Below are 20,233 nucleotides of genomic sequence, written 5' to 3' on the forward strand. Positions count from 1 at the left end.
TATAGAGGAAAACAGAGCCAAGAGTCAGAGAAAGACAGATTAAGAAAATATCATGTTGAGTATCTGGTCCATCTGAAGTTCTATCCATTTTTATGTTTAAATTAGTTCAGCAGGATTTCAGCAACTTACAACCAAAAGAATCCCAACCACTATGTCTCCTCAGGGATCAGAACCTAGGGTGGAGAAATGGTCACGTGTATTTGGAAAAATCCCCACAGATAATTCTGGTATACCCATTAAGAGTGGACAGGTTTTGGGGACAGGAAATGGGAATATTACTTTTTCTCATGAGACTATTTCTAGTTGAAATGATGCTAGTTGAGGAAACATGGCCAAAGTCACATCACTACAATACAATAAACCCCTTCTGAGCCTGATTCTGTCTTCTTTTAGAAGAAAAAATAATATACTTTTTAAAAAGTAAAGGCACACATCACTTAGTATGACTTTGCTGACAGAGACAGTGCATTGAATTTGCTTCATTTTATCATTCAGGGATATCTGGCTTTTATTGACACAAAAGCCAGACAGAAATTTGAAGAGCTATTTTTCACACAATGTTTTCTCCACAGATACAAGCACTGACCACGATCTAATAAGAGCAAGTTTATGAAAACATAAGCAATTTCCTAGAGGCCAAAATCCCTCTAGGTTCCTCAGTAAGAACACATGTATATCACAGACCATGACTCCAGCTGTCTTCCGTGCTGGAGCTGGGGATGCTGCTGTGGCGTCTGCTCACTTTCCCTTAGTCATCTGCCTGCCTCTCTCTTGGTGGGCTCAGCTGCCTCTAATGGCAGGATCACCTAGATTTTTGTCTCACCTCTTCTAGACATTTACAGACAACCTCAGCTCTCACAGGGATGAGGTGATGGTGTGTAGGCAGTTTTCTGCTTAACCTGATCAATGACTGCAGGTCCTACACAGTACACCACTTGTGAAATATTTCCCATCTTAACAGAATGGAGGGGTCAGATGCAGGCTGGCAGGGCAGGCTTGCTGACTGTGTGTACACAGGCAAGTTACTAACCTCATTGACAAAACGGAGGTGTTACAAAAGACTACCTCCTGGGAAAGTCAGAAGGCTTATAGTAAATCTACAAACCCACTCTGTGATGATCATTATTTACATTTTACAGATGAAACTGATTCACTTGCCCGAGGTCATAAAACTAGTAAGTATCCACATTGAGATGCAAATCCAGGTCTGCCTGAGTCTAAAATACATGCTGTAAACCACTATATCCATTGCTCCAAAGAAAGAAATATTGTGGACACCAAGAGGATAAACCTATAGGAAAAAAACAGGAAAACATGGGTCATGTTTCACTTCTCCTTTAGATCGCTATAGAAACTAGTTTCTCCTCTTTTATTTTTTTTTCATGTTGCAAATAAGAAATTTAGAAATCAGCCTGTGGTGCATAAATCCTTAAAGGATTTTTTTTTTTTTTTATATCACCTATCATAGTGCTTTGCACACAGTACGTGTTCAATCAGCATTCAATGAAATTGAGCTTATTGTGTCCATGGGTGTAAATAATAATCAATAACCTTAGGCTACTGGGGACACTCCAGGTTCCTAAGTGGAGTATCTATGTGGCAGTTTACAGGGTTCTGAATTTTTCATATATATTTAGTCTTTAAGCACTTCATAGCATGGTATCACTGCTGGATACAATCTGAATGAATCTTACTTAACTTTGCTTCTTAACCGACTATATGACTGTGAGCAAGTTACTTAGCTCTTTTAAGATTCCGCTTTCTTATTTGTTAAACAATACTATTATTATAGAATTACAGAGGATGGACTGATAATATAGATAAAGCACTTAATCTAGTGCTTCTGCCCGTGTCCTCCTGACTCATAGCAAGCGCTTAGTAAATGCCACCTATTATTATAATTAAGTTAAAATATTGAAGAATATTTCCTATGTTAAATTTTTTTGAATATGTGTGAGGAGATGGGATCAAGAGACTGAAGGACAGAAAACAGCTGTCCTGGTGATGTAGGACAGGGCAAATTTCCTGGAGTGGGGGGAGGTGGAGGGGACAAGCGCTGCACTGAGAGGAGAGGGTCCTTTGGCAAAGAGTATAGAAAGAAATCAACACACATGCCAAAGTTAGAGTCGAAAGGAAGGTTTATTGGAGAAGGGGTAACACTCCACAGACAGAATGTGTTCTCCTCTCAAAGGCAGAGAATGAGAGAGACTAAGAGAGACTCAGAGGGACAGAGAAAATAGAGAGAGACAGGACAGTGAGAGAGAGTAAAGGCACTGAGAGGGACCTAGAGAAAGACGGTGAGAGGGACCCCGAGTGTTCCAGAATTCAGTTTATATATCATTCTTTAGTTCCTATGAATTACAGTTTAAAGATTTTGTTTACCCATTTTCTTTGATATGGACATACAGTGAAGAAGGGGACAGGGAAGAGTATGTAGAGTCAAAAGGTAAGACTATGTAGCTGTGAAAAGCCTGCTTGCAGTTCCCAGCCTTTAACCTATAGGTCCCCCATGGTTTTAGCCATAAGGAATGAATGATTTTATGTGTAGGGCAGCCACTTAAAGACTCTGTTTTGCCTGTTTCCTCTTCACTGGCATGGGAAATGGATTGTTAGCAATCCTGGCAGAAATATTCCTTGGTTCTGCAGGTGTCCTCCTGGCCTGGCTGCAGAGCTGATCAGCATATTGCAGTCTCTGAATGTAGCTTGATTTAACACTTTAGTTCTCTTGCCTCTTCCCTACATTATTGGGATCTGGCACTGTTAAGAGGACTGATTTCTGGAACACAGTTTTGCTGGGAATTATTAAGAGCTTCATCTGAGATAATGCTACCTACCCCCTGAGTCATCTTTGAGTAGTGTTGACCATGGATGTGGATCCCTCTCTGGGTATAAAAATTTCAAAGGGCATAGACTTCCTGAAAGTGTGCTTATCCAGAATTCAGTCTGTTATAATTAGATTCATGAACTTCCAGGCATAAACATGATATTATAATGACAGCATAATGAAGCTGAGGTTGTGGGCAGGTTAGGGAAGTATCTTCTATGCACCCATCTGTGGCCAGATTAAACCAACTATAGATTATGGCCCTTCTGTCCTTTGTCTTTGGGGACCCAGGAGGGATTCCCTAACTACCAATAGGGTGTTCTTTGGGCAGTCTCTGTGCTGGGCCCCTATTCCTTTGTTCCACTGTCGCTCATGTCTGACTAGTTACCTAACAGTATCAAGCTTCTTGCCCTTTGGGTCTCCATAGATTAATTAAATTAGTTCACATCCTTTAGTTTTGTGGACCAGGTTTTAGGTAGATCTGCAGTGTGTTTTAATAAGGATTTACTCGGAAAATAAACTGTGTCTCTTTCACCTTCCACCCTACCCTGGTTACCCCTGGGAAGCAGATGGGCCTGGGCAGGCCTTTGTTGGGCCGAGATGTGGCTGCTTCTCATATATATATCTATATAGATATAGATATAGATATGCAAACAAAAAGGCTGAAGCTGCTAGGCTTAAAGCTATTTCATTTCTACTAACTTTATAAACTTTCTACAAAGTAGGACTGTTCTAAGGCATGGAGGGTGGGGTGAGATAGAAGAATCCTAGATGGCTAGGATATAGCTCTGACCCTCAGAGCTGTATAACTTGGTGGAAAGAGATGGATATATCAATTGCTAACCATAATGCAAGGCAGAACGAATTATGAGCCTTGTTCATGGTAAAAGTAATGAGCTGAGGAAGCCAGAGAAAGGAGAAATCCCATGTAAGTGGTTGGAGGTGAAGGACTAAGATTTTAAAAGGTAGAAGAGTAGGGAAAGCATTATAGGTGGCTGGAGCAACCTGGGCACAGAAGCGTATGCTTAGGTAAATAGGGATTGTCAAATTGTGTGGGTAACTAGGATGCGGGTGAAGCAGATGATGCAAGAATAGGAGGAAAAGTTGGGCCACATTTTGAATTCCACCTGCAGGACTTTATAGGGCCATTTTAGGTCTTCTTAGATTTGTGGTGTCCCTGGATGCCCCATGCCCTTGATAGCGATCATATTAAAATGCATCTACATCCCACAATAAGACTGATATATAACTGTAAGAACTAAGATAAATGACTTGAGTGCTCATTGACTAGTTCACTGTACCTATAGATGTGGTCCTAGGACCAGTGTCAGTCCAGGAAGAGTTTGGAATCAGTTTGGAGTGAGATAAGTATAGAATTTGATAGGAAACATTTAGAAACTTTTATAGCAGTTTCACATGGCCTCAATAACTGAACACGTGATCATTTCTTCTAGTAATTCGTTTTTATTCTAATTTTCAAAAATATTGGTCCACAATACAAATGGAAATACATTGGTCTAAAATATACTGGAGATATTTTTAATCTCTATGGTTCAAAATTTTTTTATACATTGGGAATTTCTTTTTAAGTTGAGAAGTTCTGATCTAGTTGAATAATATTACTTTTATAAGAAATTTGAGGTCAGAGATGATAGAGGAAGGAATTGATGAACTTGAAGATAGAATCATTGAAATGATATAGTCTGATTGACAGAGAGGAAAGAGATTGAAATATCTAATACTCACCATCATATCTACAATATAGTACATTGTGCCTTAATATTCTGATTTAGTAGAAGATAATTTTGTGGCAAGTACAGAAATCCGCTCAAACTAACCAAAAACAAAACAAAATGTGTGTGTGTGTGTGTGTGTGTGTGTGTGTGTGTGCGCGCGCGCGTGTGTGTGGTGGCGGGGGGATTGCTATTAGAAGGCTACAGAAGCACCTCAAGGAATTCAAAGACAGGAAGTGACATTGACTCTAATGAGAGATGGAACAGGAAATGGAATCAAGGCTGCTTCTCCTTCCTCTTCCCTCTCCCACCCGTTTTTCTCTTTCCCTCTGTAGTGGATGCTGTGTTGCACTGCCAAGATCCTTATTAGGAATACAGGATTTATTTTCCAGCTACTGCCAGAAGATGTGCTTCTGCTGTCTGCCCTCTTTGGCGGTATAAAGGCCAGGTCTCCTTGCTCTAATTTGGGACAACTGAGAAGAGATAATTGAGAAGGGACAACCTATTGGGTTGCTTTGATTGAAAATGTATCACAGCTCAGCTGCTTTCTTTGCCATATTCTACTCCCTTCTCCTTCCTTCCAGGTGTTACTCTCAAGGGTACTCCCTTATGAAGGTTTGTACATTAACTTCTCAGAGTCTGGTTCTCAGGTGGTCCAACCTGGGTCACCATACCTCTGAATCTTCTTTCTACTCTCCCTCCTTTACTTCCTTTTTATCCCGCCTTCTCTCCCCGTCTCCTGCCCTTCTTCCTTTCCTCTTTCCCTCCTTCTCCTTTTCTTCTTCCTTCTCTTTCTTTTCTCTCTCTCAGTCTCTCCCTCAGACTACATAGTTTCTCGCCCCTGCTTCTTTCTGAACTTCTACTTCATTCTCTTCTCACTTTTGAGCCTAACTTCCTCTGCTTTTCTGGTACATGGATCATCAGGGCTGCCTCCAAAATGGTGTCTTCAGCTCCTCCATCACCATTACTGTGGCTTATGTTGATGGTATCCCATCCATATGCCCTTTACTAGGCTTATGCATCCATCCTGCATCTGATGTGGGTGCTGTTTAATAAGAGCTCACTTTTGTACCCTTCTCTGGAGGATTGTCCTTAGCCAACTAGATCCTTCTCCACTGGAGATGACTGAGAAGTTACACCTCACAGTTTTTGGTCAATGACTGTCAGATGAGGGGGGATAATAGTCCATCCTCCTCACCTCAAGACAGAACACACTCTGTGGTACGATTGATGTTCTAGAGTTCCCCATGGGATTAGGCTAAAGCCAGACTTCTCCTGAAATGACATCTTGGCATAGCACTTTCCCTTGCCCTGTGTTCCTCTCCCTGCCTGTTAGATGTAGAGAGAGAACACTCCCTCTGTAAATACTGCTGCTTTAAGAGAACCTGATTTAAGATCATCACCTTACAAAATCTGGTGCCTGCAGCTAATGACATAGCCTCTGCTGTCCTAATTCCAAATGTCCAGAAGGAAGAACTGGATTGGCTTATGCTGAGCCCAGCCCAGCTTCTGGGTTGAACACCTGGATCAGGAGTTCACTCCAGGTCAGATCCATCTGTGATTAAAGAGGGGGCAGAGTTATACAGTATAAGGTAAATGAGGAGTACAGGGAGAGAGGGCAATTTGCAGAAAAGACTGGTCAGTTCCTGCAAAAGTGGACCCTACTATATGCCCTCCTCCTCATTCTTTTACAAATTTATTTTCTCAGTCAACCTGATCACTCCTCATCTCTCTCACATTTACAATCCCAGGTTTGAAATGAAGGGGGAAGTTTTGAAAGTTAACACCATATGATGGACAAAAGACAACCTAGTATCAGGAGGCCTGGATTGAGGCCTATTTCACATCTCTGAGTCTCAGGTTTAAGGTAAATTAGAGAGTTGGTTTGCTAACTTAAATCGTCAGTGCTTCTCTGAAAACAAACAGGGAAGAATCTAGGTTTTTAAACTCTGCATCCTTGAACTCAGCACAGTGCCTAGCACAGAGTAAGAATATTGATAACATATTGAAAACAGTATATAGCCTTTAAAAATGAAATGACAATGAATTACATTATGACAATATGGTAGAGTGTGACCCCAAAGAAGGTGATATTCTGGATGTAGAACCCATTGGCAATACCTAGCACTTGGTGAGTGCTGATTTGTGCCACTTCTGTGTTAATCACTTCAAGTGCTATTCCCATTACTTCTGTGGTGTGACAAGTCACCCCCAAACTTAGCTGTTTAAAATAACCATTTTATTATGCTTATGAATTCTATGGGTCAGGAATTTGGGCAGGACATCATGGGGATGACTTGTCTCTGCTCCATAATGTCCAGGGCCTCATCTGGGAAGATTAATGGCTGGTGGTGACTTGACAGCTGGGACCTGAAATCACCTGGAGGCGTCACTCACATGACTGATGATTAATGCTGGTTGTTGGCTGGGATCTCAGCTGGGGCTGTTGACCAGACCTTGGGCTTCCTCACAGAATGGTTGGCTTCAGGCTGGTAGGACTTCTTACATGACAGCTCAGGCTCCAAAAGTGGGTGTTCCAGTTCACAAGGCGGAAGCTTCATCCTTTTTATAACCCAGCCTCGAAAGTCAAACTGCATCATTTCCTCCACATTCTATTGGTTACAAGCCCATCCAAATTTACAAACAGGGTAATTAGGCACCACTTCTCCATGGGGTGGGGACAAGGCTCTCATAGAGCATGTGGGATAGGACATATTATGCCATATTTTGAAAGTTCGATCAGCCACATGTGCATTATCTCATTGAATTCTTCCACTGTCCTTGGAGTAGGCATTATTGTTCCTTTACAGATGAAGAAACTGAGGCTCAGTGAGCTTAAGTAACTTGTCTCTAGACAAAGCCAGTACACGACAAGGCTGGACTTAAACACAGTCTGTACAAAGCAGATGTTCTCCAGCAGCATATACGCTGCTTACAGGAAATGCAAACTGACAAAAGTAAGACATCGAAGGCCAGTTCCCCCTATGGGCAGGATCAGGAATGAGTAAGCCTTCTTCTTCTCCCCTATAACCCTGATGCCAGTTAATATCTTCCCCATATTGTAAAGGAGTCTGGTTCCTGTTCATAACTCCTTAAGGCATTGCTTCCCTGAATCTATGCAACTACTGTGTGTGTTTGATGCCAAAAGTTTGCCAGATATGTGCTGACATAAGGGTTGCTGTTTCCCTATTTACCCCTAACAAGTCATTTGGCAAAAGACTCTGGAGAACAATGAACTGGAGGGAGATCTGATCCCTTTTGTAAAGGCAGCACACAGAACCAATTTGTGCCGGGAATATCTTTTCTGCCATGATCCCCTTTTGAAATATATCTTCCCTAAAGTTCAAACAAGAACCACTTCTTATAGGAAGTCATCTCTGATGCTCCCTTGATACTTACAATTGGAACATTCAGATGATACTGGGTACTTACTGCTCACTCTGTTCTGTCCTGACCGCCAAATGAGTCTTCTATAGCCCCAGACGGCAAGGACCACGCCCTACTCTTCCTCAGGTCTCCTCCCTCCACCACAGGAATGATACCGTTTTTATTAAGTACTCAATAAATATTGACTGACTACATTAAAGGTCCTCATAAACATTGTTATATTATTACAGGAGGACAAATGTGCACCTTCAAAAGCATTTTTAAGAGCCTACTGTATCACAGGCATTGTGGTAGCTGCTAATGACCCTTGTAATCCAGGAGCAGGAATTTAGAAATTAAAATATGAGCCTCCTGGGCACTCTGCGGTGTGTAATAACATATCAAAATTGCTGTCTAGAAGTGAAGCATCCTTGGTTGGATTAAGAGGACTTCCTTTCCACTCCGTTTGAAGCAAGTACTATAAGGTTACAATCTCTATCAGCTGTCAGATGATTCTAGAGTCAGACATTTACAAAGTCACTGAATAGCACTTTTGGAATCCAAAATCTTGCCTTTAGCTTCTCCGATAAGTTGTCTGAATGATGGTTGTAGCTGGAGCTATCAGACAGAAAAGGATGGGTCTTACTGTTCTTTATCTCAAACTAGTCTTCTTGTAATAAGCAAATTTCTCTTCTCTTCTTTTAATTTGTCACCGCTTTACCTCAAAGTGTTCTTAAAAGCCACGACCTTTGGAAACACCTTTGAATGTTCAAAATCAGCTGATAAACCTGTTCATAAATTATGGAGAATTAATACCAGTGTTTCATCTTCACTCATTATTCACACCATAAATTCTTTATTCAAATATAATCCTATTGTATAACATTATTTCCTCAACACACCATCATCAAGGAAAAATAATTCCTGCAAATAATTACCTTTGGGTTATGAAAGAAAATGTAAACATTTTATTTGGCAGTTGTTTCTGAACACATGAATAAATAAATGGAAAAGTACATATTAATATTTCTTTTTGGAGTAACAGATATCATGAAACGCTTATTTACACATCTTCACTGCAAAGAACAGTTACACAATTCAATTTTGCCTTATAAAAGGTAAATTCCCACACCACTGGACTGGACAGTTAAGGATGGAGACACTGGTAGTGCTTGGTTCTAGCAGTCTCAATGTGTGAAAGGCATTCATTTGCAAGTGTGATAAGAAGAGTCATCATGCATTGAATTCATCCGGACCACATACTGTAGAAAGTTTCTGATGGCAGCCACAGAATTTGTGTGTCATGCGCTTAAGTCAACTATGACATGTTTGTAAATCTGTGTATTTCCCTTAAAACTGGAAGCAAAAAGAAAATTACGCTTATTAATGGACACACGTGTGAATGATCTTGGTGCCTGAACATTTAATTCCTGAAATTTCACAAATTTGGCTTTCTCTGCATCCCAGTTATACACTTGAGTAAAAGAATAATCACTTCCGAGAATTGCATATTGATAGTTATTGATCTGAAGAGGCTGGAACACCATGGATCCTCGTGATGGCATCCTCTGAATATCCTGAAACGAGGAGCCTCCCCATTTCATTACTTTGGAATCACCAATGAATCTTGTCAAGCAAATGTACACGTCACCTTTCACTGAGAAGTGCTTTACAGCATATACATCCTCCATGTTAGGGATGTCAGTTTGGTTAATGAATAATTGTGTTGCTTTGTTCCATTGATAAATTACAGGACGCTGGGAACTACTGGACAAGATTAAATGAGGCGTTCTGAGTGCCTGGGGTGTTCTGGCTATTTCTAGATATTCCACATCAGTGTCCCTGTACCAGGCATGTAAGGATTGATGGGAGTAGAATCCATTTCCATTCCATTTGTAAATGGTAGTAAAACCAGCTTTTGAACTGTCAGCAACAACAAAGTACCAGTTGTTTTCAATCTTGAATGTTTCAATGTCATTGGGTTTTCGGATTTTGAGAATTTCAATATCCTGGATCTTTATGAATTTATTTGCAAAACTGTCTCGCTTATAGATGTGAGAACCACCAAACAGCTGGGCCACGATAACATAGAGCTGAGTTTCAATGACTATAGGCTTGCATACTACTGTGGACGTGCCTGGGAAAAGACAAATGAGAAATTAGTTGGATGGCCATCCTCTTTTGGAGGGTGCAAACATGCAAGCTGAGGCCAGATAACTTCCACCAAAGTCAGCCTGAAATAAGAGATTTTCTTGTTTGATTAGGCAAAGCCAATCTCCAAGACCTAATGGCATCAGGAGCCTGAAGTTCTGTATCTTTTTGCTTCACGGAGCCTTGTCACCAACAATTGAGTTGTCATGTCATATCCAACCTGCACTAGATGTTTAAGGCACATGGTAACAGCCTGAATTTTCTTTAACTTGCAGCAAAAAAGCGTTGCTCTCCTGACATATCATGAGTTAATCATTGTAATTGTAGTGAAAATGGGTATTTATGGAGCACCTACTATGTGCTTTGCCAAACCATCTCATCAAAAATTTCTGACAAGCTTAAGAGATAAGTATTATTTCCCTTCCTTTTGCAGATGAGCAGACTGAAGCTTAGAGAGGTTAGGAGACAAAGTTAGGATTCAAACCCAGGCCTGCCAACATCGCTATGCTTTTCACCCAACCTGGGGTGGGGTGGTATTCCAGGACTTCCAGCTCAGGATAGGATCGTACAAGTTTCTAGAACAATCCCACAAAGTTTTGAGTGGTTTGTTCTAAGTATGAAATGCTTCTTGTTCTAGAATAACTGATTTTCCTCTGAGAAAGTGATGCCACTTGTTATTTTTCTGAAGCTTTAGGTCACTGGTGGCAGAAGAAAAGGGAAGGAAGAGCAATCCTTGAGAAAAGTGAAAGGGGTTCAGCCATAGGCGATGCTCCTGAATGTTACTTTGGGAAATCTCAGAGAACAATATGAGACCTGTTGGTGGCCTAGCTCAGTATACTTTTGGTAATAGTTTAATATTTATTAATCAATTTTGATATCCTAGAGGGAGCTTGGCTCTAGGAAATCCAAAGAAAGGCAGAGTAAATCTAGGTCCCAGGCCTTTCCCGACTGCAGCTTAGGGGCCTCTGGGGCAGTAAGTTCTGAATCCACTCTTTCTACTAATTGGCTCCACCCATAGGTAAAATTATTCTATTTATGAGCCTTTTCAGGACTCAACTGATTGTGTGACTTTGGGAAAACCATTTATCTTCTCAGGGATTTAGTTTTCTCTTTTGTACAATGAGGGTTGGGATTAAATCAGGAGTAGCCACTAGATTTCAGCCATGTACCCATGTGGATTGACTGACTGATTGTGACTGCCTGGAGAAATGTGTTGAGGAGGGTTCTTTGGCCACATCTGTACTCAGCAGGAAAGAGCACCGTGATAGATTAGTAAAGTCTATCTAGGGTGAGGGAGGGGATAGTGACCACATACGTGACATCTATTTGTCATCCTAGGCTAGCTGGTGCCCTCTGAAAGTCTGCAGATATATTCATTTCTCTTTTAAGTGCTCATCTAAAGATTCATTCAAAGCAATTGATAAACTGTACACAGGTAAGAAGAAGCTGATTTAGACTGCACAAGGTTCTGCAGCAATCCATTGGAAACTGAAGGGGGTTTAGGGAGAAAGGGAAGTATAGCCTTCCTCTTTGAGAAAGAAGGAATTTAGAAGGGTCTCAATTTGGAGGGGATTTCTTCATCTGGGCATCTCAGTCTCAAGCAAGCCCTAAGCCTGTCTTGATCCTTCCATCAACGGGGCTGATGACCATCAACAAAATCTAATTAGGACCCTCCCAGTCTTGTCTAACAGACCTTTTATGGGGATGTTTGAATGATTTCAGGAGAAAATTCAAAGGTGTTAGAAAATAAAGTGGATATAAACATTTCAGAGGGAGCCCCATGTTCTAATTTATGACAATTTTTTTTTAAAGTTGTTGAAATGAGAAAGAAGCTTTAGAGATCACCTGACTAAAAAGTTTTCATGGAAAAAAAATTGGCTTCCATTGTCAGATTAAATGCAAAAAATACTAGAAAGAGGCTTGTTATCTCACTACAGGACTTCTCGGAGCTTCTAATGTGTACTTTCATGAATCTCTGAGAGGAGATACAGTTCACAGATTTGTTGGACCACAAAACCCTTTTTGTCAAAAGACATACATTAACATTTTGTAGAAGTAATGTTTGCACAACAGAGTTTGAGATTTATTGATCTAGAATAACCTCCTAATTTTATAGTTAAGAAAAGGAGGGGGCCCAGTGAGAGTGAGTGGCTTGCCCAGTTTGTTTGTGGCAGAACCTGGATTAGAACTCATAATTCCAGTCCAATACTTTTTTTCTGAGAAAAATAATCCATCTTTTATTGCATATTTACTAAGCTAGATCCTATGCTAAATTTCTTGGATATATGATTGCATCATCTTATAAAAGCCCTGTGAGTTAGGAATTATTATTCTGATTTTATATGTGAGGAAATTAAGACAGGAAAACATCCCAGGTCACTTAGTAAATGGTAGAGTTGGGACTCAAAAGCCTCTAAGCCTGCCCAAAGTAATCCCACATGTCATTCATCTTATTCTGTTGCCTTTGATTCAAGCAGCTTAACTTTCCACTCAAGATGCAGTTAGGCTTTTCATACCTGTAATGTTGTCATAATTCCGGAAGGTCTTTTCTACATGGTCCCATTCGAGGAAAATGCATTTTCCAGTAAAAGGCTGAGCAATGACTACATATTCATCGTTCATATAAGAAAATGTGTCTATGGACAGTGATTGATAAGGCAGGTCTTGAGACTTTGCAAATTCTACAAAAATAGGAAATGATGATGAGTAACGGTGTGCTAAAGCCTTGTTCCTTGGCTGGATCTCAAATGTCTATAACAAATACATTTATTTTAGAGAAATGGGAAAATGGCATTTTTACTTTCTTTTAAACACATAAAGTTTTAATGGTTCACAATAATTTAAGAATTAAATTGTCCAGTTGGTTTTTTAGATATTAAAAATATCAGTTTCTGAACGCACAAAAAACATAGCCCTTATTTTCACTGTATGAGGTCAAATGATTTAGAATACATTACCTGTAATGATACAATCAAAATCCTTGGAGGAGAGACTATTGATTTTGCGCTTCTTGTATTCTGGAGGGCCTTCACAGTAGATGTCTTCAACAGTTGCATTGGTGTGGCCTAGCCATTCCACCAGCCACTTCAGTTTACAGTCACAATTAAATGAATTCCCTCTCAGATCCCTGAAAGACAAACTTCAGCTGCTTTTGCTCTATGAGGGTCCTACCTACACGAGTGTGACTTCTGTTTCAACAATTAACATGTACAGAATGACCTATAATCTACCTTGAACTTGACTGATTCACTTTGGGCTCAGAGAGTTACCACAGTGCACCCCTGAAGGCCACCCCAGTCAACGGAACCTCATAACTTACTCCAACTTAAATTCAAAGCTAGTTCAGTCTAGAGGTATGCCATCCACAGAAATATAATGTGAACCACATATGAAATTTAAAATTTTCTACAGGCACATTAAAAAGGTAAAGAGAAAAGATGAAATTAATTTTAATACTATATTTTCTTTTACTCAAATCATATAAAATACTATCATCTTGACATGTAGTCAGCATAAAAATTATTAATGAGATATTTTACATTCTTTTTTTATACTAAGTCTTTGAAGTCTAATGTGTATTTTATATTTATAGCATATCTCAATTCGGATACTAAATTTTCATCAGAAATACCTGATTTGGTTTTAGATTTAATGAACTCTCCAGTTGAAAAAAATAGATTCTCATATCCGAGTTGTTGCAAACAGACTTAAAAGTTTTCGACAATTGAACCAAGAATCTGTTTTTAAATTTAAATTTAGTTTTTTACCTCATTTAAAAAAAATGAAGTAAAATTTACAAGTCAGTTTCTCAATTACATTAGGAATGCATTTCAAATGCTCAGTGACCACATGTGTGGCCACCACATTGGACAGCGCAGGTCTAGAGGAGAGCATGTAATGACTATTGTTTCATATTTAATTAAATCGAGTGAGCTATTTGCTTTCCTTTTTCCTCACAGACATAATTAATTCTGACCTTAGTCCATGGTCTACAAATGCAATTTTAATAGGAAATGACTGCGACACAGTAGAGTTAATGCAGACATACAATAGCTCATGTTCATAATAAACTATACAGCATAGGTAGTTTAAATTTCCACATATGATCCCAGCTCATCAAGTTCTCTGTTTATTTGTATTGCTTTTGTTCAGAAATTCTATCTCCTTTTCTAAAACCTTTCTTCATCATGCAAAATTCCTAGGATAGGTACTCCTACTCTTTACAGAGTACACGAATAATTTTTAAATGTTGAAGCATTAAAAAATTTTTTAGGGGACACATTCAAGAAAACCAAGAAATCCACTAAAAGGCAATTTGGTATGGATCTTTTTATTTCTTAGATAATTCTTGACTTGGGCATATCAGAGTAGGCCCAAGAGGCCAAACCCATTATGAGATTCTTTGGAGAGACCAAGCCAATTTCAAGTATTTTATTTTATTTTATTTTATTGTTAGTATGAAGTACAGGCTGACACAAGGTTGAGTCAGAGGGTCCCCAAATAAGCTGTATCCCCAAGTCTGCGATAGAGTATCATCTAACTTCTAAGACATTCCTAAGACTGACCTCATCTCCCAAGAATACTCTGACCCAGAATAATGAGTGTCAACTTTTCTGGGTTATTGTAAACCAGAGCAGATAACTGTGATCTGTTCAAGACTTTCTTGGAAGTGTCCTGATCCTAGTACTCTCTTGAAAATAAACCATCATTCAGGAATTGGGGCAATAGGCATGGAGGAGGGGCTGGGGGAATACTACAAGAAACAAAGAAAGTTTTTCATTAGCTTACTGATTTGAAGTTAAATACTGGCTTTATGAGAAAATACTTGACTCTGAATTTTTTGTTATTAGAGAAAAGTTGTTTTGAATATATATTCTAAAGCAAAGTACCTGAATAATAAGAAGTCTTTTGTTTTGATATATTCTTTCCATTTGTTCTAGTATTCTACCTTATAGCATTTAAATACCTTTCTAATGTACTGTAAGGCACTTAATGAAGCTAAATTGCTTTTGAGAGGGTTAGGCATTATTACTTGCTTTGCTTACAGCAAAATATACAAATTCCTTACAAAGATCTTTCACTCTGAGGCTTAAAAGTCAAAGTTTGAAAGCTCTTTTGTTTGAAAAGGGGTCAAAAATAATTAAGTTTATTCTCTTCCTGGGGTTTAAGCCAAATTCCTGGGGATTAAGCCTAGATTGTTGTTCAGTCTAATGAGAGAAAAGGCAAACTTTTCTCCCTTCCCCCACTTCCTGCTTCATTTCTCTGTTGACTGACCAACCCATGGGTGTAACCTTTCATCTTTATTCTGTCAGTTTCCCAGACTCCTTTATGTTTTTTCTTTGTAGTCTCATTTCCTGGACCTCATGAGAAAAAAAGCATCTTGAAATTTCTATCTGGGTCTCCTCTTCTCACCCCCTCAAAGTCCCTTATGACATTCCCTCCCATGCAGACACATACTTTGTCAAAGGAATGCCTGGACACTACATTCTCAGAATTTCCAGTGGTAAATATCATAGAAAACTTAAATATTAGTCCAAGTAATTTTAAAATTTCAGCCAATTTAAGTTCTAAAATTCTAATTTAATTTTAAAGCCAATTAAAAATTCTAATCATCAATACCAAGCTTCTTCGTTAGCTACTATGAATTAATTAATTAATCATAGGTCCTCTTACACATTTGTTAAAGAATCCAGGCCTTTGAAAATATCTTTTGGGAGTGTCTGAAGATTGTTGTTTGCAAGGCTCCTGGGGAAAAAAAAAGAGTGATGTAAACTGTAGTCATAAAATTTTAAAAAATGCATTTTATGGTAAAGCTTAGTTATGAGTCCCTTTCACTTTTCCCAGACTATGCTAAATTACTTGCAGTACTGTTCTTCTTCTTCTAAGATACTAACCAGATTCCTGATATTGTATTTTCAATTCCTGGTCTCTTTGCTTCAACATTCATTCAAGGTTTATGGCACGTCATATAACATGGTTAAAACTCACACACACCTGCACATATACACATGCACACACATGTACAACACCAACAACAAAATGATGCCTGGGAATTGATCTTTCTGTTTAGAACAGATATGAGATTCACACTCAGGCATTCAGCCTAGGGGATGTCTTCCAAAGGGTGACTAACTAAATGGTGACAGTGTCCATCTCCAAATGCTTTCTCCCCTCACACTTAGGCTGCCCCTTCTCCTCCTTCCCTTCTCATTTGCTCCAGAGAGCAGATAAACCTCCAACTGATAGTACCAATGCCCCAGAGTTTGAGGGTCTGCCTGATCTATTGCTTCACCAGCACATCCTTTCTTCTTACCAAAGTACATGCCCCCCTTTTCTCCATTTTTTTTCCATTGTAGTTCCATTCATTCCACCTCAGAAAATAGCTTTCTCATAAATACCCATCCATCCATCCATCCATCCATCCATCCATCCATCCATCCATCCATCCATCCATCCTCTTTAATCATCTCCTTTCCCTTTCTTCCAGTTCTTGCCCTGTTATCACAGGAATGGTTTTCTCTTTCTCTTTCTCTTTCTACATGTTCTTCTATGAATCACTAGAATGATTCTAATCAAGGTTAACGAGTAGAAAATAGTCCTGACAATATGAAGGAAAGGGAAGTGTTGTTTATACTGCAAAAATGTGGACATAACAAAGACTGGTGCTATCTGATGGGGAAAGGTTGTAGGTACTGATAATTTTCAATCTTTAACAGCACTGTACATATACATGTTATATACTTTTCTTAGGAGTGTTTTTTTATCCACGATAAAAATAAAAACTAAAACTAAAACTAAAAGCCTATGCTGTCGGTCTCCAAAGCTCTTGAAAATCCAAATTCCCTTTAAAACACTCTCGAAAGTCTTTTATGTCTTCTACTTCTTTTAATTAATACGAGATTTCTCAAGTGTAAACATTCAAGACTTTTAAAACTGTTTTTGAATTACTTTTGTTATTTTTCTAAGTTTTAGAAATTGCTACTAGATTGGAAAACTTTTTTCAATGAATCTTGGCACATAAGAATGGGAGCTGAATCACAATGTCTCTGTCTCAATGGCAGTCCATTTTGTGAAGAATGGCTTTGGAGTCATTCTGAGCTTGGTTTGAATCCTGAGTCTACTACTTTTTGGCTGTGTGACTTCGGTTATATATCTTCTCTGACACTCAGATTTTTCATTTTTAAGTGAAGGTAATACCTCACGTTATAAGATTGTTAGGCAAAATAAATGAGATGACTCAAGATGGTATCTGAGTATCTGGGCTACTCACAGTAAAGGGCAGCTAGGGATAGGAAGCAGGGAAAAGAAGGAAAAGGGCTTCTGCCTATTCATTGTGCAAGAAACAGCATTGAGAAAACTGACCGTATGAATGAACTGCTATGAATGTGCACCTATACAGTCATGATAAAATGCTGCTAAGGAAGACTATTCAAGAATGTCTTATAATTCATTTTCCTGTCTGGTGGTTGAAATAAGAGATTTCATGGTGTCTTGGACCAGTCCAGAGTCACTCTCAAGTCATGTGTCTCAATCTAGCATGATGTATCTTAACAGTTCTCATGCTAACTTCTCCTCAGTGGACATCTCTCCCTCAGAAACTAGCACAAATTGCAATTGGCTGCAGAGCATAAGCTTGAAGTAGGCTGGGTCATAGGAGAGTGGGCATGAAATGATGAAACAGTCAATCCTTGAATTACTGCTGCCACTAGGGTTGCACAAGAAGAGGCATCTTGTTTGTGCTGTTGCCCAATGTGGTTCTTTCAAACAATGGTCGAATCTGGAAGTTCTACTTCCTGACCAAAGGATTAGAGCTTGAGGCTTCACATACCCAATATAAAGGCTAACCGCAGAAATAGCTGGTGAGATGGTCAGAAATACAGACTCAGCTATGAGACAGAGAGATTGTAATTTTACATGACAAGGCGAAGGACTTACAGTTCAACAGAACTGGGGGAGGCTGCCTGATGGGTGGTAGAATGAGGCATTATGCTTCTTGTGACAGGGAGGCTCTCACCCAAAGAACCAGAGGGTGGGATAGGCAGTGAAGTATGAGGGTGCCAGAGGGAAAAATGGCAGATGGATTAACTGCACTCATTGAGAACCCTTCCCTGTTTGACTACCAAAATTAAATCAAACACTGACTCACAATGGACTGATTCTCAAGGAGGTAGGATGGAGCTTCACGTCCAGGTTTGGTGAGGGATAAGCATGAGAAGGCTGCCTGAACTCATAAAAGAAGCAGAAACAAGAAGTAAGACTCGGAAATAAGACAGAGAGTTCTGAATGTCCGAAACCCAGGAATTAAGTTTAGACAGTTTAGATTCTCCCCTGTGTCTCTGGGAGATCTCAGTGACATTGGGTTGCATTTGGAAAAGAAGAAAGCAGGCAACAGGGACTAGGGCAGAAAATGTCTTAGGAAAGGAATGTTGACAGAGCCTGGGAATTATTCTGCAAAAAATGTAACAGGGCTTTGATGTAAAGCAACCTTCCAGTGCAGGCTGGTGGGTATAGGGTGCAGGCTGCATAGGACATGTTAGAGCCCACAAAGTTAAGAAGAGAAGTATGACATGCCCCCATACATACCTTTTCTGTGGCCAGTTAGGAGTCATTACTAATTCCCAGTGAAGAGAAATTGGAAATCTTAGAGGCCTACTGTACAACCGGGGAAAGATTTAATCTAGTATTGCCTAAAGTAGCAAAGCATTGGAAATAGCCTACATGTCCATTAATAAGAGACTGTAAATAAACAATGGTTCATATTTAACATGAAACTTTTGCAGGAGATTTTTAAAAATGAGATTTATTTTTATGATTTGACATGAAATGCTGCCTAAGGGAAAAAAAGAAAATTGGAGAATAGCATGTAGAGTGTAATCCCACTGAGGTAGGGAGGTTATATGGCTATAGATGCATAAAGAAAAGTATGTAAGGAGATATAAAAACTATTGACCAAGGTTACATGTTGGGGTAGTTGGACTCTTTCATTTTTATCATGTATATATCTGGATTGTGAGATTTTTTTATTATTAAGCATGGATTATTATTTTAAATTCAGAAGAAAAAAGATAAAGTGAAAATTTAAAAGAACCCTATTAGAATCTATATGTGTAATGGTTCTGTTCAGTGAGGATTCAATCTAAATCAGTCATTTGGCTACATTCATAAGTTCCAAAGTAATGGGCTGAATTGCAAATAACTGTCACAGTCAGTACTTGGGGGCCTGGGTGGTCAGATGATGTCAACTTCTTTCATGGGATGAGCTTCAGGATGGAGCTGCCTTCTTTCTCACGAGATTCCAACATGGCTTCAGGCCCTCATCCTTTAGGAAAGTTTAGGACTACTGTGAGGCCAACCTTGGAGTCATCCCTGTGGGTTCTTTATATCAGCCCAAAGTCAGCTTTGAGGAGGGCCTGGAACCTCCAAAAACCATCATTGGCTTTTGGAGGCTTAAGAGGGATTCTGGCCCCTCTGAAGTTTGCTCAGAATTTGGTTCTTATGCAGAAAAGGTGCCTAGAATGAGATCTGGTTCTCTTAGGTTATTTAAACAGCTAGAGATATTGAGATAGCATTTCCAGGGTTAGGATTAGGGTTATTTTGGGGTCGTTGCTAGGATAATTTGATTCTTCAGATTCCATCTCTGAGTTTTGCCACTGGAAAGCAAAATGGAAATTCGAATCCATTAAATTTCCTCTGTTTCCTCTTTCCCTCTATTTGCCCTTCCTCCTTCGCAGAATAACAGTTTAATATTATCATTAGTTCCTTTTCCTCAATAGAAGCTCTGGTTGAAATATGTTCTGTGTCTTTTGTAAAACTGGTCATAGCTCTTATTTCCTACATCAGTTAGTGCAGTGGAGTAGCTGGGTCATCACTCTCAGAAGTGGCTTTGGCCAACTTAACTAAACCTCTCTAGGTTTCTGTCTCAACAGCTGCAAAACTGAATAGATAACATCAATTTTATTTATTGTGAAAATTAACACATGCAGCTACTAATATTTTTATATATACACCTTTTACATGGAAAAGTCTGTATCTGCAAGAGAATTTTTAAGCCTTATTTCAGATAATCAAGACCATGAAATTAATTTTTTTCTTTGATGTTGATAAAACCAATGATTCTTAATACCTAAGCACTTTCAAATACTCAATACAGGAGGCTAAG

General features: G+C 39.2%; 1 protein-coding gene across 1 annotated transcript in view; it reads right to left on the reverse strand.

Annotated features, from left to right (window-relative positions):
* Nucleotides 1-8,870: 8,870 nt before the first annotated feature.
* Nucleotides 8,871-20,233, reverse strand: part of LGI1 (leucine rich glioma inactivated 1) — a 39,716-nt gene continuing 28,353 nt past the window's right edge. The window contains 4 exon segments of the mRNA XM_011361546.2: nucleotides 8,871-10,060; nucleotides 12,591-12,755; nucleotides 13,032-13,201; nucleotides 15,748-15,819. Coding sequence (XP_011359848.1) covers nucleotides 9,225-10,060; nucleotides 12,591-12,755; nucleotides 13,032-13,201; nucleotides 15,748-15,819 — 1,243 coding nt within the window. The 3' untranslated portion in view covers nucleotides 8,871-9,224.

The sequence above is a fragment of the Pteropus vampyrus genome, unplaced genomic scaffold (genome assembly GCF_000151845.1).
Source record: "Pteropus vampyrus isolate Shadow unplaced genomic scaffold, Pvam_2.0 Scaffold68, whole genome shotgun sequence".
In the NCBI taxonomy this organism is placed as follows: domain Eukaryota; kingdom Metazoa; phylum Chordata; class Mammalia; order Chiroptera; family Pteropodidae; genus Pteropus; species Pteropus vampyrus.